Here is a 27,842-nt window from a genome sequence, read left to right on the forward strand (position 1 = left end):
CCTGTTCCTGCCTTATCTCCATAACCCTTGATTCCACTATCCTTGAGAGCTCTATCCAACTCTTTCTTAAATGAATCCAGAGACTGGGCCTCCACTGCCCTCTGGGGCAGAGCATTCCACACAGCCACCACTCTCTGGGTGAAGAAGTTTCTCCTCATCTCTGTTCTAAATGGTCTACCCCGTATTTTTAAGCTGTGTCCTCTGGTTCGGCACTCACCCATCAGTGGAAACATGTTTCCTGCCACCAGAGTGTCCAATCCTTTAATAATCTTATCTTTCTCAATCAGATCCCCTCTCAGTCTTCGAAACTCAAGGGTATACAAGCCCAGTTGCTGCAGTCTTTCAGCATAAGGTAGTCCCACCATTCCAGGAATTGACCTCGTGAACCTACGCTGCACTCCCTCAATAGCCAGAATGTCTTTCCTCAAATTTGGAGACCAGAACTGCACACAGTACTCCAGGTGTGGTCTCACCAGGGCCCTGTACAGCTGCAGAGAAGAACCTCTTTGCTTCTGTACTCAATCCCTCTTGTTATGAAGGCCAGCATGCCATTAGCCTTCTTCACTACCTGCTGTACCTGCATGCTTACCTTCATTGACTGGTGTACAAGAACACCCAGATCTCTTTGTACTGCCCCTTTACCTAAATTGATTCCATTTAGGTAGTAGTCTGCCTTCCTGTTCTTGCCACCAAAGTGGATAACCATACATTTATCCACATTAAACTGCATCTGCCATGCATCTGACCACTCACCTAACCTGTCCAGGTCACCCTGTAATCTCCTAACATCCTCCTCACATTTCACCCTGCCACCCAGCTTAGTATCATCAGCAAATTTGCTAATGTTATTACTAATACCATCTTCTATATCATTAACATATATTGTAAAAAGCTGCAGTCCCAGCACGGATCCCTGCGGACCCCACTGGTCACTGCCTGCCATTCCGAAATGGAGCCGTTTATCACTACTCTTTGTTTCCTATCAGCCAACCAACTTTCAATCCACGTTAGTACTTTGCCCCCAATGCCATACGCCCTAATTTTGCTCACTAACCTCCTATGTGGGACTTTATCAAAAGCTTTCTGAAAGTCCAGGTACACTACATCTACTGGATCTCCCTCGTCCATCTTCAGAGTTACATCCTCAAAAAATTCCAGAAAATTAGTCAAGCATGATTTCCCCTTCATAAATCCATGCTGACACTGACCTATTCTGTTACTACGATCCAGATGTATCATAATTTCATCCTTTATAATCCACCACTGAGGTCAGACTAACTGATGTATAATTTCCTGCTTTCTCTCTCCCACCTTTCTTAAAAAGTGGTACAACATTAGCCACCCTCCAATCCGCAGGAACTGATCCCGAATCTATCGAACTCTGGAAAATAATCACCAGCGCATCCAAGATTCTCGAGCCACCTCCTTCAGTATCCTGGGATGTAGACCATCAGGCCCCGGGGACTTATCGACCTTCAGACCTAACAGTCTCTCCATCACCAATTCCTGGCAAATATAAATTCCCTTAAGTGCAGGTCCTTCAGCCACTGTTACCTCAGGGAGATTGCTTGTGTCTTCCCCAGTGAACACAGATCTGAAGTAACAATTCAATTCTTCTGCCGTTTCTTTGTTCCCCGTAATATATTCCCAAGTTTCTGTCTTCAAGGGCCTAATTTTAGTCTTAACAATTTTTTTGCCTTTCACATGCCTAAAAAAGCTTTTAGTATTCTCCTTTATATTTTTGGCCAGTTTACCTTCATACCTCATTGTTTCTCTGCGTGTTTCCTTCTTAGTAATACTCTGTTGTTCTTTAAAAGCTTCCCAGTCCTCAGTTTTCCCACTTATCTTTGCTATGTTATACTTTTTCCCTTTTAACTTTATATTTTTCTTAACTTCCTTTGTCAGCCACGGGCATCCCATGCCTCCTCCTAGAATCTTTCTTCCTTTTTGGAATGAACTGATCATGCATCTTCTGTATTATACACAGAAATATCTGCCATTGTTCCTCCACTGTCATCCCTGCTAAAATATTGCACCATTGAACTTTGGCCAGCTCCTCCCTCATAGCTCTATAGTTCCCTTTATTCAACAGAAATATTGTCACTTCCGATTGTACCCTCTCCCTCTCAAATTGCAGATTGAAGCTTATTGTATTATGGTCACTACTTCCCAATGGCTCCTTCACTTCAAGGTCCCTGATCAATTCTGGTTCGTTGCACAATACCAGATCCAGAATGCCTTCTCCCTGGTAGGCTCCAGCACCAGCTGTTCTAAGAATCCATCTCGGAGGCACTCCACAAAGTCTCTTTCCTGAGGTCGACTACCATCCTGATTCTCCCAGTCTACCTGCATGTTGAAATCCCCCATAACAACTGTAGTAACATCTTTGCGACAGGCCAATTTCAGCTCATGATTCAACTTACATCCGACATCCAGACTACTGTTTAGGGGCCTGTAGATAACTCCCAAGAGGGTCTTTTTACCCTTAGAATTTCTCAGCTCTATCCACACTGACTCTCCACCCTGATTCTAGGTTCCCCCGCGCAAGGGACTGTGATAGTCCCGCCTGCTGCCACAAAACCCCAGTCAGTTCCTCTCACTATTGTCTATATTCAGCAGAAGTAGGAGACAATTACTTGCAAAGAACTGTGGTACTTACATTTGGAGTTTCTCCTCATAACTGAACATTTTACGCCGCATGTAAGTCAGTACATGAAGGACAAGCAGGCAATACAGCCTGTGTTGTCAAGAAGATAGACAGGAACTTATGATGTACCCACTCTGCAAACTGCATCTGTCAAATGACAAACAGAAATTGGTCCTCTGTTCATGGGATACAGGCATTGCTGGCTAGATTGGCATTTGTGGTCCTTGAGAAGGTGACCGCCATTTTCCTTTATGAACTGTCCGAGATTTGAACCCAATGACGATAAAGAAACTGCAGTTCATTTTCTTGTCAGAATGGTGTGTGGCTAGGGGTGGTGATGTTCCCATATACTTCCCACTCTTGTCCTTCCATGCGGGAAGGGTTATGGGTTTGGAAGTTTCAAGCAAAGGAGGCTTGGCAAGTTGCTTCAGTGCACGAGGAATTTGGGGGAGGGGGTAGTGAGCGTTTAAGTTGGTTGATGGTGTGTGTCTGTCAATCTGGATGCTTTGCCCTGGACAGTATCAAGCTGCTTTAAACCTTATTGGAGAACTCGAGGCACGTGGTAATTCCTGACATTCCTAACTTGTACTTTTTGATGGTGGACAGACCTTAGATAGTCAGGAGGACGGTTATTTCTAACCAGAGGTTTTAGCTTCTAATCAAAGCTGACCTCCAAGATGATGATGCTGATGAAGTCAGCAATGTTAATCCAACTGAATTCTTTGAGTAGGTATTGTCTTTACTTCAGCGGAGAGTTTTCTCGAATTGGCTCTCATTGTAGATTTTAATGTTTTACAATTTATTATCAATTGGCTGCAATTCTTTAAATAGCCTTTAAAACTGAGATATTGTATGAACTGACAGCAAAATTGCAAGCTTATTATTACCATTTGCGAGGCTTTTTGCCATTTACTAAAAATGCTGTAAAAATTTGGTCAATATCTTATGTATTATTAAAGTATGGTCAGATGCATTCAGATAAAAGAACGGCACTGTCTGGAAAAGATCTAGAGCACTTGTGAACTTTTAAGCAGCTGCATTTCTATCAACTCTTCCGACCTAATGGAAATTGGTAACAAACGAAAACATTTTAAATCTATTTTTCTACAGTTTATGAAGCTTACACCTTATCCAACACAGAACAATTTAAACTGACAGCCAGATTTAGGTAATCATTTACCTAATACTGTTGTTGTAAGTATATAACATGAGACATCTTTTGGTGCATTTGATGTTATAGTTGCTAGGAAACTTGTATGTTGATTCCAGTCTAATTCATGTTAATTTGTAAGCAGTACCTTTTCAATGCAAATTATTTGTTTTGAATTTAATGCATGTGTTGAGCTTTGAGCCATCAATGGATGTAAGTTTGAAACAGCTGTAGACTTAATCAATTTTTGTGATCAAAATCTAATAATTACTTTTGTGCAAAAGTGCGTTTGTTTTAGAAAAACATCCAGTTAGAAAGCTTGGAATTAAGAATTTTCTGAAGTGATAAACCAGATTTGTGTTGTATTAAGGTTCGAATTATCTAACACAGTGGCACAGCAGCACGGTGGCTCAGTGGTTAGCACTGCTACCTCACAGCACCAGGGTCCCAGGTTTGATTCCAGCCTTGGATGACTGTTTGTTTATGTGGAGTTTGCACAGTCTACCTGGGTTTCCTCCAGGTGCTCCAATTTCCTCCCACAGTCCAAAGATGTGCAGTTTGGCTGAATTGGCCATGTTAAATTGCCCATAGTGTCAGGTGCATTCATCAGAGGGAAATGGGCCTGGGTGGGTTACTGTTTGGAGGGTCGGTGTGGGCTTGTTGGGCCGAAGGGCCTGTTTCCACACTGTAGGTAATCTAATCTAATTTTTAACTGAACTGCATAAAAGCAGTGATTTTTATTCAGTTTATGAGTGAATCTAAACTGAAACTTTGATTTTTTTTAAGCAGAACTGAATATCTGGTGTGTTATTGACAATAGTTATTTGTTCCCCATGCTTCTCATAATGAGGATGAATTTTCCTTGGCATCTCTCATTTTGTTACCATAAGAATATGTACAAGCATGAATTAGAAGCAGAAACTGGGCCATTGGACTACCTCCACTCCGACTCTACTGTGCCTTTCAAGAGATGATTGGGGGCAGATGTTCGCAGGTGGAAAATGGGAAGCCTTCAAAAGTGAGATAACGAGAGTCCAGAGACAGTATATTCCTGTTATGGTGAAAGGAAACTTCCAGCTCAGCACTGTCCCCATGACTTGTCCGGACTTGTCCGACCTGCCTATCTCCTTTTCCACCTATCCACTCCACCCTCTCCTCCCTGACCTATCACCTTCACCTCCTCCCCCACTCATCTATTGTACTCTATGCTACTTTCTCCCCACCCCCACCCTCCTCTAGCTTATCTCTCCACACTTCAGGCTCTCTGCCTTTATTCCTGATGAAGGGCTTTTGCCTGAAACGTCGATTTTGCTGCTCGTTGGATGCTGCCTGAACTGCTGTGCTCTTCCAGCACCACTGATCCAGAATCTGGTTTGTAGCATCTGCAGTAATTGTTTTTACCTATATGTCAGGTATAGACCAGAGAGGTTAAGTGAATCCTTAGAGTATAAAGGCAGTATAAGTATACTTAAGAGGGAAATCAGGAGGGCAAAAAGGGGACATGAAATACCTTTGGCAAATAAGGTTAAGGAATTTTCTAAATACTTAAGGACGAGAGAGTGACTAGGGAGGGAATAAGGCCCCTCAAAAATCAGCAAGGCAGCCTATGTGCGGAACCACAAGAGATACTCAACAAGTATTTTGCATCAGTGTTCGCTGTGGAAAAGGACGTGGAAGATATAGAATTTGGGGAAATAGATGGTGACAGCTTGAAAAATGTCCATATTACTGGGATCTTGATCAGATGGGCCAATGGGCTGAGAAGTGGCAGATGGAGTTTAATTTAGATAAATGTGAGATGCTGCATTTTGGGAAAGCAAATCTTAGCAGGACTTATACACTGAATGGTAAGGTCTTGGGAAGTGTTGCTGAACAAAGAGACCTTGGAGTGCAGGTTCATAGCTCCTTGAAAGTGGATTCGCAGGTAGATAGGATAGTGAAGAAGGTGCTTGGTATGCTTTCTTTTATTGGTCAGAGTATTGAGTACTGGAGTTGGGAAGTCATGTTGTGGCTGTACAAAACGTTGATTAGGCCACTTTTGGCATATTGCTTGCAATTCTGGTCGCTCTCCTACCGGAAGGGTATTGTGAAACTTGAAAGGGTTCAGAAAAGATTTACAAGGATGTTGCCAGGGTTGGAGGAGTTGAGCTATAGGGAGAGGTTGAATAGGCTGGGCCTGTTTTCCTTGGAGTGTCGGAGGCTGAGGGTGACCTTATAGAGCTTTATAAAATCATAAGGAGGATGGATAGGATAAATAGACAAAGTCTCTTCCTTGGGGTGGGGGAATACAGAGCTAGAGGACATAGGTTTAGGGTGAGAGGGCCAAGATATAAAAGAGACCTGAGGGGCAATTTTTTCATGCAGAGGGTGGTACATGTATGGAATGAGCTGCCAGAGGAAGTGATAGAGGTTAGTACGATTGCAACATTTAAAAGGCATCTGGATTGGTATATGAATAGGAAGGGTTTGGAGGGATATGGGCTGGGTGCTGGCAGATGGGACTGGATTGGGATGGGATATCTTGTCGGCATGGACAAGTTGGACCGAGTGGTCTGTTTCCATGCTGTACATCTGTGTGACTCTGCAGAGGAGCAGTTGCTGGATATCTTGAAATGCATAAAAGTGGATAAATCCCCAGGGCCTGATCAGGTGTGCTCTAGAGCTCTGTGGGAAGCTTGGGAAGTGATTGCTGGCCCCTTGCTGAGATATTTGTTTCATCGATAGTCACATTTGAGGTGCTGGAAGTCTGGAGGTTGGCTAACATGGTGCCACTATTTAAGAAAGATGGTAAGGAAAAACCAGGGAACTGTAGTCTGGAATCATGAGGGGCATGGTTAGAATAAATAGACAAGGTCTTTTCCCTGCAGTGGGGGAGTTCAGAACTAGAGGGCACAGGTTTACGATGAGAGAGGAAAGATATAAAAGGGACCTAAGGGCAACTTTCTCACCCAGAGGGTGGTACACATATGGACTGAGCTGTCAGAGGAAGTGGTGGAGTTTGGGACAATTACAGCATTTAAAAGGCATCTGGATGGGTATTTAGAGGGATATGGGCCAAGTGCAGGCAGATGGGACTAGATTGTGTTGGGAACTATGTGTGTGGACTGGTTGGATCGAAGGGACTGTATCCATGCTGTATGCCTCAATCCTTACTATTGCACCTTGTTCAGACCCCTCACTACCTTAAATGTTTCACTCAAGTTGCCTCTTACTCTTCTGAACTCCAGTGCATTCAAGCCTATCCTGCCCAGTGGTCCTCACGAGATGATCATAATTGTGAAAGTTTGTTCAATACTAAATTTTATGTGTTTAGGGTCAACATTTGCTGATAATGATATGGGGTGGAAGAAATCTCAAGAAAACTCTGTATGCTTTTGCTTTATGAAAACCAGTTTCTGAGAACAGACCAGGAAAATACTCAATGTGAGTTGAGGATTTTGAGTGGTGAAGTATATAAAACTTTATCAGTCTACTGTATGCTTTGGGTAGACTCACCACACAGAAGGCCAAGTCACTGGAGCGATTGATACTCTCTCAAGTTCTGCAAGAGTCATATTCATGCTTCAGGATGGATCTCAATTAAATGAGGAACTCAGCATGCGATGTAAAGTGAGGAACATAGTGAAGGGGTTACATAGAGCACTCAAAGACATCTTTGTCAACTGTCTTCTCAAAATACTTGTTCAGCCATTATCTGTCTCTTACTCCCTTGCCTTCGTTGACCCATTGTACGTCACATTGGTTCCTAGTGCCATTCCCAGATACTATTCTGTTCAAAAGTCATAAATAGCATCACTCATGACTCCATGCCATTGCAACAACAATGTACAGCTGACTGCACCATCTTCAATTCTGGACTCAACATCCTGTTTAATTCGGGGCTAAGTTTCAAGTTTTCAGCTCTGCTTCATTGCCAGACCTATCACTTCTGGTACATTTCCCACTTCTGCATCTGGCTTCCAGGCACTCGAGACAATACAGCCACTTTGTGCACACCTTCATTCTCCAAATATTGAGTTTTTCCAATTCTCTCTTTAGCAGCACCCAAAGTTGCACCATACAGAAAGTTTAGCTCATCAAGACTTTACAGCCTTCTGAAACATTCATTGTGTTGTTTCAGGTTCGCTGTTTCTCCAGTAAGAAGTGATTTGTTACACTAGAGATCTTATAGTTGGATTTGTGTTTAGGTACATTCAGCACCATTAAACAAAGCTGAACCCTGAACAATAATTAACTCATGGTGGAATGTGAAGAGTCTTAAACTAGTTTTCCATCTGCTATTTTGCTTATACTAATTACAATTGCTTGCCATTGTCTTTGGGCACCTTGTGCAATGGGATAGTCTAGTGCAATACTTTTTGGCAGCACCATGGCCTTTTAAAGAATTGGGAGCATAAATAAGGAAACAAGTAAGAAACCTGATTTGATGTTGTCTGCCTTCTTTAAGTGATCATGTGTTCCATGTAACTGTTTCCTGTTCAGCTTCCTCAATAGTTCCGAATGTTGCAAAAGTTCAACTGTCCAAACTAAGTCTGAATAGTAGAGCAATGCTTTGATTTCAAAGTAGGTTTTCATCAAAATGAGGAAAACACGTTCTGTAAGCATCGCATGGCTCTCAGAGGATAACTCTGATTTTCATTGCGTATCCTCTTCTGGTACAGCAAAGAGCAATTACTCAAAGTACGAAGAAAATCAAATGAAATATCAATAACCTGACTTTGTACCAGACATTTTAAGGATTGCAATTCATTCAAAGTACAGTTTCTCTATTGTATGAAGTAGCTGCAATGTCTAGTTAGAAACCTGATTCAACCAGAGTTTGTTTTATTGGCGAATAGCACAGCTATCATAACTTTATGAACTGCAATATTTTTAAAAAGTAATAGTCAAAAATTAATATAATTCGACATTTGCGAAGTTTGAAATACGAGCTGCGGGTCTTACTCACTCCATCGCACTTCCATTTTGGAATTGGCTTGTCATTTTGCAAGGCTGCCTGAGTGTCTGAATACACAGCACGTTGGTCATTTACTTGAATAATAAAGGCTGCTTGATTATTTTTCTTGAAATGAATCACTTACGTTTCCCCTCATGTCTTTTTAACTTCTCACACAGTGCCTTGATTTCAGCCGTGAGAGGTGCTAGATGGCAAACTGTATTTCATTTGATAAAAATTATGGTCAAGAATGTGTTTCAAGTTTCTGACAGATTTGTTTCCAGTTGCCATTTAGTCCGAAGTATCCTTTACAGTGCAATCAATTAAATTCTCAACTGATTGTTGAACTTCTTAATAATTTATCAGTCAATTTTATGAGAATGGTAAAATTGAAACTTCAAATTAGAACACATAAAAAGTGTTCATTTTGTTTCCAAGTACAAACTTTGTGGTTTTGATTTTAACTGTTTTAAACTATGTTCTAAATGGTTTAAAACATTTGGGTTGGAAGCTGTGTGTCGTCACTGTAATGACTTATTGAGTTAGCGCATTTGAGTCATCACAAAAGTTAAAGATTTTATAAAGTATTAACATTCCCAATTTTGCCTGACTTTCAGACCCAACTTGATAGAAAGCCTGGATCAGGTTTGTGATGAACAAGTATTACTATTGACTGCAAGTGATCAGATTATAGCTGCAAGTAAATAGTCAGCACATGATATTACTCAGTAAAATAGTAATCCCGTTTTCAACTCCACTTTCATACACAGAGACAAACCCTAGTTTAACATTGTTATGGACAGAGGGGGACAACTGGGAGGATAGTTCAGTGGTCTTTATTCCCAGGTATTATCATTGAGATGATCTTTTGACTGTTCTGCTGACCAGTGCATTACTTCAGTCGTCTTTCTCAGGTTGCTTTCACTAGTTTGTGAAACACAAGATAACTGGTCAACTTATAAAACAGTTTCTTTCTTATCAGTTAATAATGAGTATACAACAACTATTGCAGGCAAGATAAACTAGTTTCTTCAGGTTTACAGTGAACTTTTTGTTCTCTCTCTCTTTCTTTCTCTCTCTCTCTCTCTCTCTCGCATGCACTCTGTCTTGCTGTCTCCCTCCCTCTCTCATTCCATCAAGTGTTTCCATTGGCAAGCCTACAGTTGCCTCATAGCCAATCACGCAGTTATTGGTAGGCAAAAAATCTGAGTCATTGGTCTATGGACCAGTGACTAGTTATCAATCAAGTTTTGTTTGACAACAAAAACTACAGCACTCCCTTCCCCTCCCCCCCCCCCCCCCCCCCCCCCGCCCCCATCCCAGCCCCTGCCTCCCCACCAACAACTTGTGCAACTCTGCCTGGTATAGGTGTAAACTTGCTGAAAATGTGTTGCTGGACATGAGCCCTTCTTCAGGAAGGTGTAAAATTACTTACTTTTCAAAACTACAGCCATTCATTAAAACAGTGGATTTTAAAACAGCTCCTTCTCATTTCAGTTCCCAGTTTTAAAAGAACACACAATAAGAAGAAACTGTCATTACAGCATGGTACCCCACAGGAATCAAGACATTTGGGGCATTTCAACTTCCAAATCTTGTATACTTAGCACAGTATAGTGTCTGGAAACTTTCCGATCCATTGGTTTGGGACAGTGAAAGCAAGTCAGCAACCTTAGCATGGCAAGATGTTAGATTAATGTCATATGAGATCTTCAGTAGCTGATGTCAGTGTTGCAAGTGATAAGCAAGCCCAAGGCCAGGGAGGCTTCTGCACTTCCTGTGCGGTGTTTGTTGTGGGGTAGGGCGAGGGTTTTGTGAGCACTCCTGCTCCACCTGGCTTACACAGAATTTCAAAAATACTGTAGCCTCATCTAGTCAATCCCTGCCCTCACCAGGCTTCCTTGGAAGGTTTGATATAGGGCCGGCCTTCCCCTGACTTGTCGTGAGCATTATCTCATGACACTGGTGAAATTACCCCCGGCTTTGGTGTCTACGTTAGCCTTCAGTTTGAAGCACTGTCAATAAGAGTGTGATGTCACTGAGCAGGAAATGTTATAGATGCAAGCTGCTAAGTGGACTCGGCCATCATCATAACCCATTCCCCACCTCATTCCGAATGGATTTATATTGCTGTTAGGGCATTGATAACTCAAGGGCTATTAATATTTGTAAACATGAGTAATGGGACTCGCTCTTGTTTCTCATTTGGACGATTGCTAGTATACCAAGTTAGCAACCCATAAATCTTGTAATTCAGCAGCAGCTTATGCCAAAGTATTAGCCTTTCACATAGTTAATTATTTTGAAATACGCTGTTGTTGGATAAGCAAATCTAATGGATCAAAATATCATAACTATCTGTGGAGAACCTGTATCAGTTGTATGTGGCTTAGCCTTTATTGTTGCTGCCTTGATTCCACATCCTGATGCTCCACATTGTGTATTATTGCACCAGGCCTTTATACATTTATAGTCATAGAGATGTACAGCATGGAAACAGACCCTTCGGTCCAACTTGTCCATGCCGACCAGATATTCCTTCCCAATCTAGTCCCACCTGCCAGCATCTGGCCCATATCCCTCCAAACCCTTACTATTCATATACCCATACAGATGCCTTTTAAATGTTGCAATTGTACTAGCCTCCACCACTTCCTCTGCAGCTCATTCCATACATGTCCCACCCTCTGCATGAAAAAGTTGCCTATTAGGTCTCTTTTGTATCTTTCCACTCTCACCTTAAACCTATGCCCTCTAGTTCTGGACTCCCAACCCAGGGAAAAGACTATATCTATTTATCCTATCCACACACCTTCTAATTTTATGAACCTCTATAAAGTCACCCCTCAGCCTCCGAAGCTGCAGGGAAAACAGCCCTAGCCGAGTTAACCTCTCCCTATAGCTCAAATCCTCCAACCCTGGCAACATCATAAAATTGAGATTTTTAAATATACATCAAAGGCAATCACATTTTTGAAGAACAAATCTAGAATGCACAAGATTGCAATTCCTTAATATGTTAAAACAATGGACTGATAAGCTTTCATCAGAATTTGAAATTTAATTTTAATACATGATCCACAGTTTGCTTCCAGTTCTCTTTCTGTCTCCACCTCCAAGATTGCTGACTCTTGGAATTGCATCCTGTTTGAACAGCAATTTGATTGGAAGTTATTACATTGAGATATTTTCCTTGTCCACACTATTATTCTATAAACACGCTTCCTAAGCTAGTCCTTTACCCTTCTATGACAGCATGAAAAATGAAGACCTCTTAATGTGACATACAAATTGTGTCAGATCATTTGTTTTCGTTTTGTGCAAAGACTAAAATCTATTTTTAAGTAGCACAGAATAATTTGAATGCTGGCTGAGTTACTATAGCTGAGTTGGATTGGTGAGGAATTTTCCTGTTTGTTGCCCCCCAATGGATACTGAGTTTTTAGAAATCTGTTTATTTTCCTTATTCAGGAGATCACATGCGTGCTGACCCACCTGAAAGCATGTTGTGTTGTGAAAGGCATCACAATTGTGTAGACTGGCTGGATGTATCGGGAGGTCTTGACCTGTTCATCATTGTTTATATATTTGCAATTGCCAGAAAAACATGTAATAAAATTTGCGAGGGAAATCACTGAAAGGAATATGATCCCCAAGGAATCCATCATCAGAATGAAGCTAATTCCTTCTTACATGCTCCCATTTCTTTAGTGTGTGTGTTATGATGATTTTGTGACGTTACTGCTGAGGCCACTTGTAACATTTGGAGCTCAATCATAGCCTCAATGGAGATGAGACTACTTTAAGTGGTTTCCAAGTAGTATCTTTGCCCTGATTTCTGGCCTATCCATGGTACCAAAACTGTGTTAGATGCCACCATACATTGTTGTTTCACTTCTTGTTAAAGTAGTTCTTCTATAACATGATGGTTGCGTAGTTGTGTAGCTCCACATTATAGAAAAATTGCGCTTTAGAAACAGTGCTTAAAGTGTTGGCAATGTAATTGTTTTAAAGCCAACACATGTTTTAAATTTTATGCTGTAGAAACAGTGTCTCCAATTCAATAATCGTGTTACAGAAAACTCACGACAAAGAAATGCATGTTCTAGCGGAATGACCTATACTACTCTTAAATATTAGTTATGTGTCAATACATGGTTATAAGGCTGTTACCTTTTATTTAAATTAAGCAAACACACAAGTCCATTAGAAAGCAGAAGAAATGAAAATAAAGCATAAGAACAAAGGCCAGTTATTTCATGCCTTCTTTTGTGTAAATAGCACTCAGCCCCAGTCAGGCAGCAGTGTCTATGTTCCATTTTCCTGACATTTGGCATGTTGGCTTTCCCAATTCATGGCAAGAATGTACTAATCTTGGCAACTTGCATGTTTTTGGGTTATAAATGATGTGCAAAGTATTCTCTCAAGATTTCAAATATATCAAAAGTAGAGTTTATTTCTTCAAAGAGTACATATTCCTGAACACAGAGATCTTAAGTGAGCTAACCTGCTGGTTGTAACTGTTATATCCAAGAATGTGTTAAATGCATCTTTTTTTGCATATGCTGTGAAGATTAAACAAATGCTTTTTAAATCCTGAAAATCTGAATTTGTACTGAAATCTGATTTGTAACTTGTGTGACAATGCATAATCTTAACAGCGTGAGGCAAGTGGCCGGCTTGAGACAATCTTCTATGACATGATTAACAGTAATATTAATCAACTAAGTAGAAAGAAGCAGTTCCACAGATAAACCCAGCAATGTCCCTGTAATTTAGATGGCACTGAGCATTGGATTGCCTTGTGGCTTCTATGTTTATATTCACAACACGTTCATACAGCAGTAAATCCATGCAGTTCACAATTAATTGCTAATGGGATTTTGTTCGAAGGCAGCAATCATCCTCGATGCCTGAGTATTTGCTTTTGATCCAAAAGGAAGGTAGCCTTTGTCTCTGTTATGATTAGCAGTTATATTAGCCCAGATTTTGCAGTTGTAATGATGGTGAAATTGCCAATACTCACATTGACACATTTAATTCATGGAAACTTGACAGTTGGCAGGTGTTCAAAATACAAAACTAATTTGAGGGCTTCTCCTTTTGACTGTAAAATCATGGTCAAAAATCCTTTAAAATGTTGCATCTTAATGAAAAGTTGTATCGAGGTTTTTAAGTGTACCAAGTCAGAAATATTGTTGTACAACCTCTTTTTGGCTCTGGAAAACTAATTTAATGTTTGTGTAAGATCAGGTCTTATTCATTAGGAAAATTCAACTGTTTGTATTTATTAATGATATTTCAGATTCTGATGTTTATGTCCCAATTTTTATTTCACTCTATGAAATGAATTAAACGTGAAAAATGATCATTGTATTTCATTTCTTATCTGAGAGTTCCTTAGTCTGACTGGTGGTTTATTTCTCTTGATAAGATCATGGGCGGCACGGTGGCACAGTGGTTAGCACTGCTGCCTCACAGCGCCAGAGACCTGGGTTCAATTCCCGCCTCAGGCGACTGACTGTGTGGAGTTTGCACATTCTCCCCGTGTCTGCGTGGGTTTCCTCCGGGTGCTCCGGTTTCCTCCCACAGTCCAAAGATGTGCGGGTCAGGTGAATTGGCCATGCTAAATTGCCCGTAGTGTTAGGTAAGGGGTAAATGTAGGGGTAGGGGTATGGGTGGGTTGCACTTCGGCGGGTCGGTGTGGACTTGTTGGGCCAAAGGGCCTGTTTCCACACTGTAAGTAATCTAATCTAATCTAATCACCATTGTTGAATGCTTTAAGATCTTCTTGAATGGGTGCTGGATTTAAATTAATATCAGGGAAGGGAAAATCGGTGTCCAAGGCAACACTAGATCTTTCAGTGAGATCGGTTAGCTGATGAGTACAAAATCCAGACTATTCTTTTATTCCCCCTTCAATTTCTTCAAAGGTTGCTGATTCCTCCTGCCCATCTCATGATCCAAATTACGATTCTTATGGTTCTACAAGTTTCAACATTGAGTGTTGATTGGTTTATTGAACAACAAAGAAGAGTTGGTAAAAAGGGTCCAAATTCTGTCTTTCCTCTAACCTTTGCAGATTTGCATTTTGAGGTTTTGGAAACAATTCTGAATGGGAGCCATTGCTAACTTTCCCAGACTCCCTCATGTCAGGATTCTGAGGCCAGTTGTAGAATCCTTATCATTGGATAGATGAAGATTTGCTAACTGAAATAAATTACACAAGTCAAATAAATACAATTATTAATTATGCCATAATAGATAGCACAGGATTTTCATGATAAGATTTTATCTCTTTTTACCCACAATATTCTGCCAATATTGCACAATATTAATTTTAGACATTTCCATTTATGAAAACATCATTAGTGCATTATGTCAAATCAAAATCTCTTGACCACATTTTCGTAATAGATATATAATTACGTGTTTAAAATTCATCTCAGAAAGTTGCTAATTATTAAGATAAAAATGGACATTGAAAACTAAAATGAGATGAACTGAAATGACCACCTTCTGAACTGTGCCATGCTATGACACTATGAAAAGCGCTGAGCTGACTGAGGTGCTTTTAAATGCAATACAGCCTGAAGATAATTTTAAAGTAAGTGAAATTTTATGAACTGTTAAGCTGTGATCATTAGTATCTTAAATAGACTTTGTCATGAAAAGAAATTTGTTTTTACAAGTTGAATGAGCTTTTCAAGAACTGATGTTCTAGGCAAATTGAACTTTATTGTCTTGTTCGCCCCTAACAGGTCTAGATGGTTAGATCAACTTGTGTTCAGCTATCTGTAATTGGTCTTTCAGTTTGTCTACAAACAATAGTTCTATTTTCTGCATAGTTCTCTGGTTCTTCTCCGAATCCTCTCATCCATCATTCTTGTGCCAGGTTGACGTTCCTTTCCCATTTCCTGCTGAGTTAATTTAACGATTTGTTTTTCTCCTACACTTCGTGCTCTTTAGTAACTTCACCATGGAAATTCTCTTATATTCAGTTTCCAGCCTGAATTGAGTTGGATTAGCTGAAGGCTGGAGTGCCACATTTTAATTACCAAATAATGCTTAACTGGTAAACAATGTCTCAAATATTGTACTGTATAATTTGGGAAGGGATGAGGTAAAAACCTGGGCTAAATGCCAAGTCTTTTTCTGGGTCTTAGCTTTGCAAGTTTAGCAGTGCTTTCTGACTTGCCATTCTGTTATGGATGCCTTGGTAAGCTGATGTTATTACTAAACCCAATTGAACACGTTCCACGAATGAAGTGGTTGTCCCATTGTCTGGCTTGTCCAATATCTACTTCTTTTTAGCCAAGTTGCCCATTGCTTTGGAATGAAGAGATATTCTAATAATAGAGTCAATTATTAATCTGTGTTCATTTTAGGGCTTTTCATGATCTTAGACCTCATGGCTAGTGGACAGTGATAGTGACATCAAAGATGGTTACTGCCATTTGTGTTTCTTGACAACTCAAAAATGATATTTTGCAGACATGTAAAGTTTTTTAAATGCAGTGATGATAATGATTTGGAATGAGATGGCAGTCGATGCATATGTGGCCTGTAGATGGAATAGCAACCGATCATCAATGTAGCAATGTCTAGATCTTGGTCATGTTTTCGGTCAATTTTCACAGAGCCAGGATTGCTAGATCAAAATACTAAGACTTCAACTGAAGTAATGATCATATACAGGCTGGAATAAATCTCTAGAGGCTTCAGGTTGTCCTGAAGCATGCTAGCGATATTGCAATTGCCACTTAATATTACCGTATAATGACTTTACACTGGACGTCCTGAGAGTTTGGATTCTCTCACTAATTTTGACTGCTGCCCAGAGATGATTAATCATTTCATAATTTAAAGTGACAGGAGACCTTTCCACAATGTAAATGAGATCAGGGTTGCACCTTTTCTGAATTAAAGACTCATTTATTATTTTATGGTTGCAGGGCTCAAAATCCTGACTGAATTACTTGACTGAAAATCCTGCTATGTTTCCAAATTGTTCATGGAGGCTGCCCTTCTTTTCCTTTCTTGATTAACTGAGGTTGCAGAATGCAATTTCAAGAATAAAACAAAATCTTTCTAAAATATGTCAGTTTTCCAAGAGAACTGGTTTCCTACTAATTATTTAAAAGCTAACCGTGATAAGGAATAGGGAAAACCAACCAGATTTCCTACTTGCAATTACTATTCAGTAATTTACAATAGTAGTTGGGACTCTTCATAGTTTTGCTATTAAATATTATTATTCTTTTGATCCAGTTGAATGAATATTAATACCTGAGGTCTTTCATCCAATTAAATATCTCATCTGTCTTCTTTCTGTATCCCTTCATACTGTATTTGCATGGTTTTTAACCAGCTATTGCTGACCTGTTTGGATATAAGCTGTGCTCCACATTCATTTGCCACACTTGTTGACTTTTGCATCATGAAATATCTTGTCAGGTAACCTCACCTGGTGTCCACACTATTGCAGTCATTTTCCTTTGCTCTTCCTACTCTCTCCTGTGTTCCACTGGCTGAAAACTCTGAACATCTCTATTTTCTTTCAACTGTGCTGTACAGTCATGGATCTGAAAAGTTAACTCTGTTTCTACTCTGAGATGCTACCTAGCCTGTTGTTTTCCCAATTTTGTTTTGGTTCTTATTTAAGATTTCCCGCATCTACAGTAATCTGATTTTATTTTCCTCATCAAATATAGTCCCCTCGTTTGTACTTTGTATCATGGAGTTTGATAAAGTGTATTTGGCAGTATAAATGGTCCAGCAAATATTTTGTTTAAATTCATAATTGGGATTGTTTGTACTAAAAACAATTCCATATTTATAAAACACACAATTTCATTGGTCTTGTACACCTGCAGTCTCACTTTCAGGAAATCATGCCCTCAAATCTCTTTTTTTGTGTTTTTCCATTATGTATGCAACACCATTCCTCATTTTTTTTTCTCCCATCTCATACTCAGTGATACTGTATTTCATGTATAATTGTCTATCCATTCCTCCAACCTGCATTTTCTCAAAATGTTTATTTTCTACTTTCTCTTGAGTAACTTGCTCCTTTAATGTCATCATTGTGATGCTCTCATCACATGAATGAAATGTTTAAAAAAGTTGAAGTCCTACCCTAACGCTCTTTCTTAATCACCCATTAATTTGCTTACAGTGCTGTTCCGTTCTCACTTGCATTCACTTCACTTTAAAATCGGGGAAAGAAGTCTTAAATGAGTTTGAAGTAGGTATCCTCCATTTAAAGAAAATATACATTGCTCAGAAAGTATATGGTACATACTGAGTAACTAATGTTTAAAATGTGGAGATTATTCCATATGATAAAATTATTTCCACATCTCACTAGCAGCATAAACAACATATTTGTGAAGACGAGCTGTAACCGTAGCAACTCCCTTGTCAAGTCAGAGCGTCAGCGGTACACATCAGATTCCTTGCTTACGTCGAATAATAGTGTAAAAATTATAAGGTAAACAAAATAGAGACAAATGTCTTTACAATCTCACGTTGTTATGGAGTCCTTTTTAACAGGTAAGTAATTACAGTAAGTGATAACGTCACAAGTAATACCATGACCAGCGTGAAACTGAAGCATGCTCCAAGTTCTGAGACAATTCTGCATTTTGCAACTTTGTGATTGCCAACACATTTTATTTGCTTTGTTTTTAGCTACACTCTATTTGACTAAAACAGTGTTTAATTTTTGGAAGGGATGAGCAGATGTATTTAAGTGGCTGATAAACGGGGCTGAGTTGTAAGGAAAGGTTGTGGGAGGGAAAGAAATCTAACTTCTTAAAACGAGGTGCATGAAAGTGAACTATTTCTGAGGTGGGAATAAAGAAAGGAAGGATAATCCTGTGGTTCTATAGTGACTCTTGCACATTCAGCATGTTTCAAAAGAAAATTGCAACACATGCAGTATTTCTGTTGTGTAGCCAAGTGCAGCAGTTGATTTATGCACAATAAGCACAAATAACAATGAACTGAAATCATTCATTATCAGATAATTCATTATTGGTCTTGCTGGTTGAGTGATACATATTGGTCAAGATTCCTTGCTCATCGCCACATTTGGGGGATTATCCATTTGAGGGATCAAATGTGTCCTTGATTTTATATATCATCTGAAAGCTGGTATTTCTGACAATACTATGATTCCTCACTACTGCACTCAGGAAAGATTTGTGCTCAAGTCCTGGAGACCTTGAGATCGTGATCATCTAATAAAACCAAAATACTGTTTTGTATTAAATTGCAGTTTTAGTATGAGAAATAAAGGATAAAGCTAATAAACAGCAAATTTACGACTGACATTGAGTAGTAAATATTGAAGGTTGATTCTTAGAGAAGATCTTTAAATGAAAGTCTTAGAGGTGAGACCTTGGGAGTCCTTGAAGGTTACATGTTAAGGTAATCTTCGCTGATAGAATGATCTCGATCTCACTAAATGATGGTCTGCACCTGTGCCTTTATGATCATGTCAGGTCAGCTGGTAACTTCTATAACTCAGCTTGAGATGTCACCATGTCATCATCTTCACTTACAAAATACACATTCAGTGAATGCATGTGAAACATTCTCTGTTTATTTAGGAAAAGCACACTTGACTCTCTGAGTTTGAATGCTGTGATAATCACTTGTTGTAACAGTGACCTTGCTGCTGAAATGTGCCAGGTTTTGAATAACTCTGTAAGTCACATGCAAAAAATAATTTGTTTGAAATCAGGCCATCACTTTGTCAATTAACTTCCAACCTATCCACTTGATTTTCACTTTATTTAACTGGCACAGATAGCTTATAAATCATTTACGATTGTTGTTTGTGTGATTTGGCCTGGCTTTTATTGATAGCAAATGGAATGCATTTTATTTACTATCAATTAAATCAGAAAAGAAAAATATACATCACAATTAGACATGAATTTTGTTTCCTTTTATGTGACTTACGTTTGTGAAGAATAGTGTTCCAGTGACCTATTTGTGTAGGTCTTCAGATAGGCACTTATTCATTCATTGTGCACCTCAACTTGTTTTGCCTCTGTGGACATTGAAGTGGACAGTGATCACGAAGTTTAGTTGGTAGCTGTGAATTTGTTAGCCCATTTTTTTTGTTAGTCTGGAACTGCCCTTTTGCATGTCTTACTCTCTGTATCAGTAAGGAAAACGGGAAGCTATTTTTTTTCCTCCAATCAGTAGTGATTTCTCTTGTGAACTCTATATGCTGTATTTCAAATAAAAGTTTACGATTAGACTTCTTGCGCAGAAAGTGCATTTCCATGGCTTTCTTATCCATGTATCCCATCATGCAATAGCATTGAGTAAAATATTCTTGCATCATTATGTTGACCTGGTATGAGTGGATTGTGGAAGTAGAAGTAACTTCCAAGAGACAATTGCATATTTCTTTCATTCATTCACAGAATGAAGGTGTCACAGACCATCCCAGCATTTATTGCCCATCCCCAATTGCCCAGAAGTCAGTCAAAGAAAGAAAATCAGAGTTCTGGAAAGCCTGGGGCAGTGGGGCTTGATACAGCTGCACAGGCCTCCAGCCTCCAATGTTGTTGGATTATGTCCTTGTTTATTCTGGGGGCAGGAGATGGATGAGTGACAATGTGATCAAGGGAAATGAAGATGGCAAACTCAGGATGTGACTTAGACAGAGAATTCAAAGATCTTGATCCAGCACCTGTAAAGCAGTGATGATACATGCTGGAGTCATGTGACGAGAGCATCTCTTGCTCTGTTGGTCGATGTGATGGAGGTAACCAGTTTGTGACTTGCTGCTAAAAGAGCCTTGATATGCTGCAGAACATCCTGTAGATTGTATACTCAGCAGTCATGGTGAATGGCTTGAGCTAATGGTAGTTCATCTTTTTGTTGGTCTGAAACTGCCAGTTGGCTGCATAGTTTACTCACTGTATCTGTAAGGAGGGTGGGAAGCTGTTTATACCCTTTCAGTGGTGATTTCTCTGTATACTGTATTTTCAATAAAGGTCTACTATTAGACTTGGATGAGGTGCTGATTTTGCTAACTATGTTGCCTGAATGATAAATATTTTATTTTTTCAATTATTTCCTTAGATTTAAACATGGAATTTAACCCTTCGGATCACCCTCGTGCTAGTACCATGTTCTTGAGCAAATCTCAGACAGACGGTGAGTAATCAAAAATGCATAATATCGAGCATGCTCCATTATTGGTGGGAAGTTTTGCCTAAATTTTACCTTGCTATGCAAATTATAAGAAATAGAAGTCATAAAACAGCCAAACCATCAGGTTAACCTTTAAACTTCCATTATGTCAGCTTGCAACTGTCTTGCATTTTTGGTATTTCTACCCCGTCAACCCCAATAGAATATCGTCACGTGACCAGAACTGCAAAGATGCAAACCCAGAGATGACTTGGCCACATCTTTTACACTATAAATGTTGCAGAAAAGTGCTGAGAGTTTGTTGCAACAAAACACAACTATCTTTTTGATGAAACATTAAATCAAGTCCGTTTTTGCATGCTCCTGCGTATGTAAAAGTCCCAGGGCACATTTTGAAGAGGGGAGTTTGGCCTGGTGTGGTGGACATCACATTTCTTTAAACATTATCTTAAAACAGGTTCTCTTGTTATTTAATAATTTGATGTTGTTTTGAAAATGAGCCACGGGCATAAAGAGCTTTTTAAAACTAGTCCAATGCTTGAAATGTTTTCAGAAGTGTGATAATGTGCTATATCAATATGAGAGCCTTTATTGTTCGCAAATCACATGATTGTCGGGTTGTATTGTCAGGCCTTTTTCAGGTTTCAGATGTGAAGGTGCAATTCTGTTCCTCATCCATCAGCCATGACACTTAATTAAGATGCAGTTTCGCAATTAGCAAAGCCTCTTCTGAATGAGTGTTTGAATAATTCAAAAGAATAGGTGCCTGACTGTAACGTGTCTCATGTCTCCGTCTCTTAATAGGTAATTTGGTGTTTATAAGATGCTTAACAGTATGCAGCAGGAATTTTTAATTGGAAAATTGGTTTAGGATACTGTGTGGCTTTAGTTTACCACCCATACAGAGAAGGATTCTATATTGTACTGTGCCACATTGTTATTATAAGCATCAGGCAGACTGAATGCTAAAGACCAACAATGACTTGTTAGCAAAGTTCACTTCACTACCAGTGCTCTATTTATGATTACCAGAATGGAAGCTATTCAGTCGTAGGGTAAGCTTTCAACGATTTGTATTGCTTGTTTTCTTCTTGAACAATCAAAAACCTGATGGTGGTACGTCTCCTGGAAGAAATTTTAGTTCCTTGATTTTGCCCACTGCCAGCCAGTTAGAGAAATGATGGTTGTTAAAAATGCTAGAAAGTGTGTTTAGACTTGATTCTTCTGTGCTAGGAATGAGGGATATACATATAGAGACTTCGGCTTTTGGATTCTTAGAGGAAAGAATAATAAACAAATTTGTCAGTTAACTTTTTAATTACATTCCTGATGAGTGCAGCTTTAAATGAGAAAACATGAGGCAAATCTGATTTTTCTGTTACGATCGATGTAAAAACTGTACTTGGTTTTCCTGGCAGAAAAAGCGTTACACCCTGGAGACTGAAGTACTGTACGTTCCTAAATGCCTGAATTCATAGACAAACTAACTATTAAAATGAATAAATTTAAACTGTGACAGGAGTGTGCTACCACTTTGTAGGCTGCTTGCTGCCTCTCCAGCTCATCACTCCTCCCACTCCCTAGGCTGCCTCCTTCCCACTTCCCCTGCTTGCCATTTCCCTCCCCTGAACTCTGTGTGAGCCAAGCCAGAAGCAAAATGGAAGCAAATGGGTCATGTAACACTGCAACATGCGCAAAACCCGTGGGAGTTCTTTAGCTACCGTTGATAAAAAAAAACTTGGTAGTTCTTCCCCAGCATGTGATACAATAAATACAGTAACTTCAGCTCCAAGGTAGACATCGTTTACCTTCCATGATTTTCACTTTTCAGATATTTTTAATTTCAAACCTGTACTTTATTCATATAATATCTTCATATTCATAGTCCCTAAAGCAGTTTGGTTCTGTAAAATAGCATTTGAAGAAACAAACAAACATCAGAGTTTGAGTCTACTTACTTTATGCTAACTTTCATTAGCCCAGCATTGCAAAGAACTGCAAGACAGAGTCACAACCTTTTCTCCAAGGCTGTCTGTTTCACTTTGTCCAGAAGTAAGGGTAAAGACAATGCAAAAGCCAGAACTACACTATAGTAAACAACAATCTTTACGATCCTTGCTTTACCCACTCGTGCGAGAGAATAATGAGCTTAAATCTATTTCAGCCAATTTCCACAAACACTTGTGGTGAAGTCTGATTTTAGACTAATTAGTGAGGGGGAGGGTTCAGTTGAAGCTAAGTATGGTCATGGTTTTGGAGATCGGTCATCTCAGTTCCAGAACATCTCTGCAGGAGTTGCTCAGGATAGCTTTCCTAGGACGAACTATCTTCGGCTGCTTCATCAATGACCTTCCCTCCATCATAAGGTCAGAAGTGGGGATGTCCACTTATGATTGTACAATGTGTAGCACCACTCACAACTCCTCAGATAGAGAAGTGGTCCATGTCCAAATGCAACAAGATCTGGACAATATCTCAGTTTGGCTAACAAGTGGCAAGGACAGTACTGCTGTGGCAGAAAGGATTTTTGTGGAATTGTCTGTCGAGGTAGTTTGGGCTGAGGTTAGAAACAGGAAAGGAGAGGTCATCTAGTTGGGGGTTTTCTATAGGCCTCAGAATTATTCCAGAGATGTAGAGGAAAATGTAGCATACATAATTTTGGATAGGAGTGTCATTAACAGGTAGTTATGGGAATACTATATTCAAGTACTTTAGATGGGTCATATTTTGTCCGATGCGTGCAGGAAGGTTTCCTGACACAGTAATGCAGACAGGCCAACAAGGGGTGAGGCCACACTAGATTTAGTACTGGGTAATGAATCCAGCCAGATGTTAGATTTAGAATTAGGTGAGCACTTTGGTGACAGTGACCACAATTCGGATATGCTTCCTTTAGTGATGGAAAGGGATAGGTATATGCCGCAGGACAAGAGATATAGCTCAGGGCTAGGCAATTACGATGCGATTAGGCAAGATTTAAGTTGCATAGGATGGGGAAGGAAACTGTAGGGGATGGGCACAATTGAAATGTGGAGCTTAATCAAAGAATGGTTTTGTGTGTGGGAAATCATGTCTCTCAAATTTGATTGAGTTTTTTGAAGAAGTAACAAAGAGGATTGCTGAGAGCAGAGCAGTAGATGTGATCTATATGGACTTCAGCAGTAAGGCATTCGACAAGATTCCCCATGGGAGTCTGATTAGCAAGGTTAGATCTCATGGAATAAAGGGTGAACTAGCCATTTGGATACAGAACTGGTTCAAAGGTAAAAGTCAGAGGGTGGTGGTGGAGGGTTGTTTTTCAGACTGGAGGCCTGTGACCAGTGGAGTGCCACAAGGATTGGTACTGAGTTCTCCACTTTTTGTCATTTACATAAATGATTTGGATGCGAGCATAAGAGGTACAGTTAGTAAGTTTGCAGATGACACCAAAATTGGAGGTGTAGTGGACAGCGAAGAGGGTTACCTTGGATTACAACAGGATCTTGACCAGGTGGACCAATGGGCTGAGAAGTGGCAGATGGAGTTTAATTCGGATAAATGTGAGGTGCTGCATTTTGTGAAAGCAAATCTTAGCAGGACTTATACACTTAATGGTAAGATCCTTGGGAGTGGCGCTGAACAAAGAGACCTTGGAGCGCAGGTTCATAGATCCTTGAAAGTGGAGTCGCAGGTAGATAGGATAGGAAGAAGGCATTTGGTATGCTTTCCTTTATTGGTCAGAGTATTGAGTACAGGAGTTGGGAGGTCATGTTGCAGCTATTCAGGACGTTGGTTAGGCCATTGTTTGAAAATGTGTACAATTCTGGTCTCCTTCCTATCTGAAAGATGTTGTGAAACTTGAAAGGGTTCAGTAAAGATTTACAAGGATGTTGCCGGGGTTGGAAGATTTGAGCTATAGGGAGAGGCTGAATAAGCTGGGGCTGTTTTCCTTGGAGCGTCGGAGGCCGAGGGGTGACCTTATAGAGCAGGGGTGGGTAATTAATTCTTCCAAGGGGCCACATGGGAAACCTGAGTTGTGTTGGAGGGCCGAAACACCAATAAGTTGAACATAATTCTACTCAGTATTAATTTTCTCCCATTGTAAAAAGTACTAAATTGCATAATTTTGCACTGAAAAGAGTAAGGATATTCTGTTACAATCAAGATATGAAATTGTGGAGTAGGTCAAATATAGAAGAAATAAACATTAAAAACAATAATTTCAGTATTTCATTTTATTTTTAACATGTTAATCTCACAAACCAATAATGAAAAGTTGTTTCATTATTGTTCAGAATTACAAACAACAGACAACTCTACAAAAAGCAATAAGTGCTTTTGATGTTTTTCAGTTCATTTTACTTGTTTAGTGAGAAAAATCTAGTCTGTTTTGGGCTTGAACAAGCGCACTGAAATCTGGTTGAATGTCTGAGGTGGATATGCGAAGGACAGCTGAGAGGTGATCATCAGTGATAGAGGATCTGTATTTGGATTTGTTGAACTTCATCACTGAGAATGTCTGTTCGCACATATAGGTAAATCCAAAGAGGACTAGAATCTCCTGAGTATGCCTCCTCATGTGTGGAAAGTTCTCCTCTTTGAGAGAAGAGTGAAAATCAAGCAGTGAGACTGACCTAAAAGTACTCTGCCAGAAGTGTGTCAGACTGCAGATCAATGAGTTCAAGCTGAACGTCACTAGGTGCATTCTCCACATTGCATGTAAATGGGGAAAAAAATCATGTGCATTTCATTCTCAACTGTTTTAAAGTCTTGAAATTGCCTTGAAAATTCACCATGCAGTGCTCCTAACATGGATGAGTACCTGTGGAGGTGATCAGCTGAAGGTGCAGCTTCCTTCCGTGTTGGCAAGTGGGTGAGTGAAGCTGCAACCTTCTCATAAAAGCCTTCACCAAATTGTACATTTCATGCACAAAAAGGCCCTTGCACTGCAGTTTCACATTTAGTTCATTCATCAGTGCAGTCACATCAACAGCAAAATCAAGATCTGCAATCCAGTCTGCATCTGAAAGCCGTGGAATGTCATTCCCTTTCTTCACATAGAAATCTTGAATCTCTTCTCTCAGGTCCTATACACTTTTCAGCATTTTGCCCAGGCTGAGCCACCTGACAGCTCTGTGGTAGCCTATGTCACAATGTTCAGTCTCATTTTCCTCCAAAAGTGCAACAAACTGCCTGTGATTCAAAGCTCTTGCCCTGATGAAGTTAACTATTTTAGTTACAACATCAACCACATGGTTAATTTTTAACACTGACTTACACAACTCTTCCTGATTTTTAATACAAAGCAAAAATACCAATTTCTGTTCGGGGTCAATTTCTGTCACTTTATCCTGCATTCTCTTTAAGAGTCCAACATTTTTTCCCGTTAGATTTGGACAACCATCCGTTGTCACACCCGCCAGCTTGTCCCATTTTAGTCCCAACGTGTTCCAACCATGCATTTACCTCCGTGAACAAATCATTACCAACTGTTGTTCCTTTCATTGACTGCATGGCTGCCAGCTCCTCCGTGATTTTAGAGTCTGTGGTTATCCCATGTACGAAGATGAGTAGCTGGGCTGTGTCACATATGTCACAGCTGTCATCCAAAGCTTAGGGAAAAAAGTCAAAAGTGACTGCTCTGTGCTGTAGCTGAAGCTCCAGATTTCTCGCGATGTCCCCAATCCTTCTCGTTACAGTTGTCGGGAGAGGGCCACGTTCTCAAATGCCTCCTTTTTCTCCGGGCATATTAGTTCTGCAGAGTCCAACAAGCACTCCTTAATAAACTCTCCATCAGAAAATGGTTTACTGTTTCTGGCGATTTTGTGGGATATGACCTAACTTATCTTGGCATGAGCTGACATTTTGAGGGCTAGCCAGCAAGCATCACTTTTAGCTGTTCACGCACGCACCTACACGCACATGTGCGTCCATATGTAAATAAAAAAAGCATCCTTTTCAAAACATAAGCAACACAGTTGTATTGCGTGCATGGTGTAAATACTTTTTCATTTATGTTCAAATTTAAGACTGACATCATGCGGGCCAGACAGGAATGACCAAAGAGCCGGATATGGCCCGCGGACCATAAAATGCCCAGGTCTGTTATAGAGGTTTACAAAATTATGAGGGGCATTGATAGGGTAAACAGACAAAGTCTTTTCCCTGGGGTGGGGGAGTCCAGAACTAGAGGGCATAGGTTTAGGGAGAGAGGGGAAAGATATAAAAGAGACTTAAGGGGCAACTTTTTCACAGAGGGTGGTACGTGTATGGAATGAGCTGCCAGAGGAAGTGGTGGAGGCTGGTACAATTGCAACGTTTAAGGTGCATTTGAATGGGTATATGAATAGGAAGGGTTTGGAGGGATATGGGCCAGGTGCTGGTAGATGGGACTCAGTTGGGTTGGGATATCTGGTCGGTGGGTCGGGTACATTTTGGCACCGATCATTTGGCCTGCTGTTTTGGCTCTAAACTGTTTTGGCGCTCATTACTTTGGCACTGAGCTGTTTTGGCACCAATTCAGAATAAAAAAAAGTCTTGTTTGGTTAAAGAAGAGAGGATGACTAACGACCCGATGTAATTTTCTCAACTAGCAAGAGCTGACAGTCAAAGCTGTAGATTCAAATCGCGTTTTGTAATCATTTTTTCATTTAACAATTGTTAATAGTCACCTACTGCCTTGATGATACTTAAGCCCTTCTGTCTTCACATTGGAAAGCTGTAATACAGTTTTCTTTCTGTTTTCTTGTAGACCCCATACCAGAAATGGCTGAAAACATTCTAAGCAAGAGAGACAAACCAAAATTTTTACATGATGGTTATCTATGTGTATTGGCCAAAGTAATGACCGCCAAAACAGTTTAGAGCCAAAAGGGTGGCCCCAAATAGCCCCATTCCGCTGGTCGGCATGGACAGGTTGGACCGAAGGGTCTGTTTCCATGCTGTACATC

General features: G+C 40.0%; 1 protein-coding gene across 4 annotated transcripts in view; it reads left to right on the top strand.

Annotated features, from left to right (window-relative positions):
* ccny (cyclin Y) overlaps nucleotides 1-27,842 on the top strand; it is a 243,992-nt gene that overhangs the window by 150,564 nt on the left and 65,586 nt on the right. For all 4 annotated transcript variants that reach the window (XM_060825092.1, XM_060825093.1, XM_060825095.1 and 1 more), the window contains exon 2: nucleotides 20,842-20,916. In XM_060825092.1, the coding sequence (XP_060681075.1) occupies nucleotides 20,842-20,916 (75 nt within the window). The remainder of the gene's footprint in view (nucleotides 1-20,841; nucleotides 20,917-27,842) is intronic.

Source organism: Hemiscyllium ocellatum, chromosome 5 (assembly GCF_020745735.1).
Source record: "Hemiscyllium ocellatum isolate sHemOce1 chromosome 5, sHemOce1.pat.X.cur, whole genome shotgun sequence".
Lineage (NCBI taxonomy): Eukaryota > Metazoa > Chordata > Chondrichthyes > Orectolobiformes > Hemiscylliidae > Hemiscyllium > Hemiscyllium ocellatum.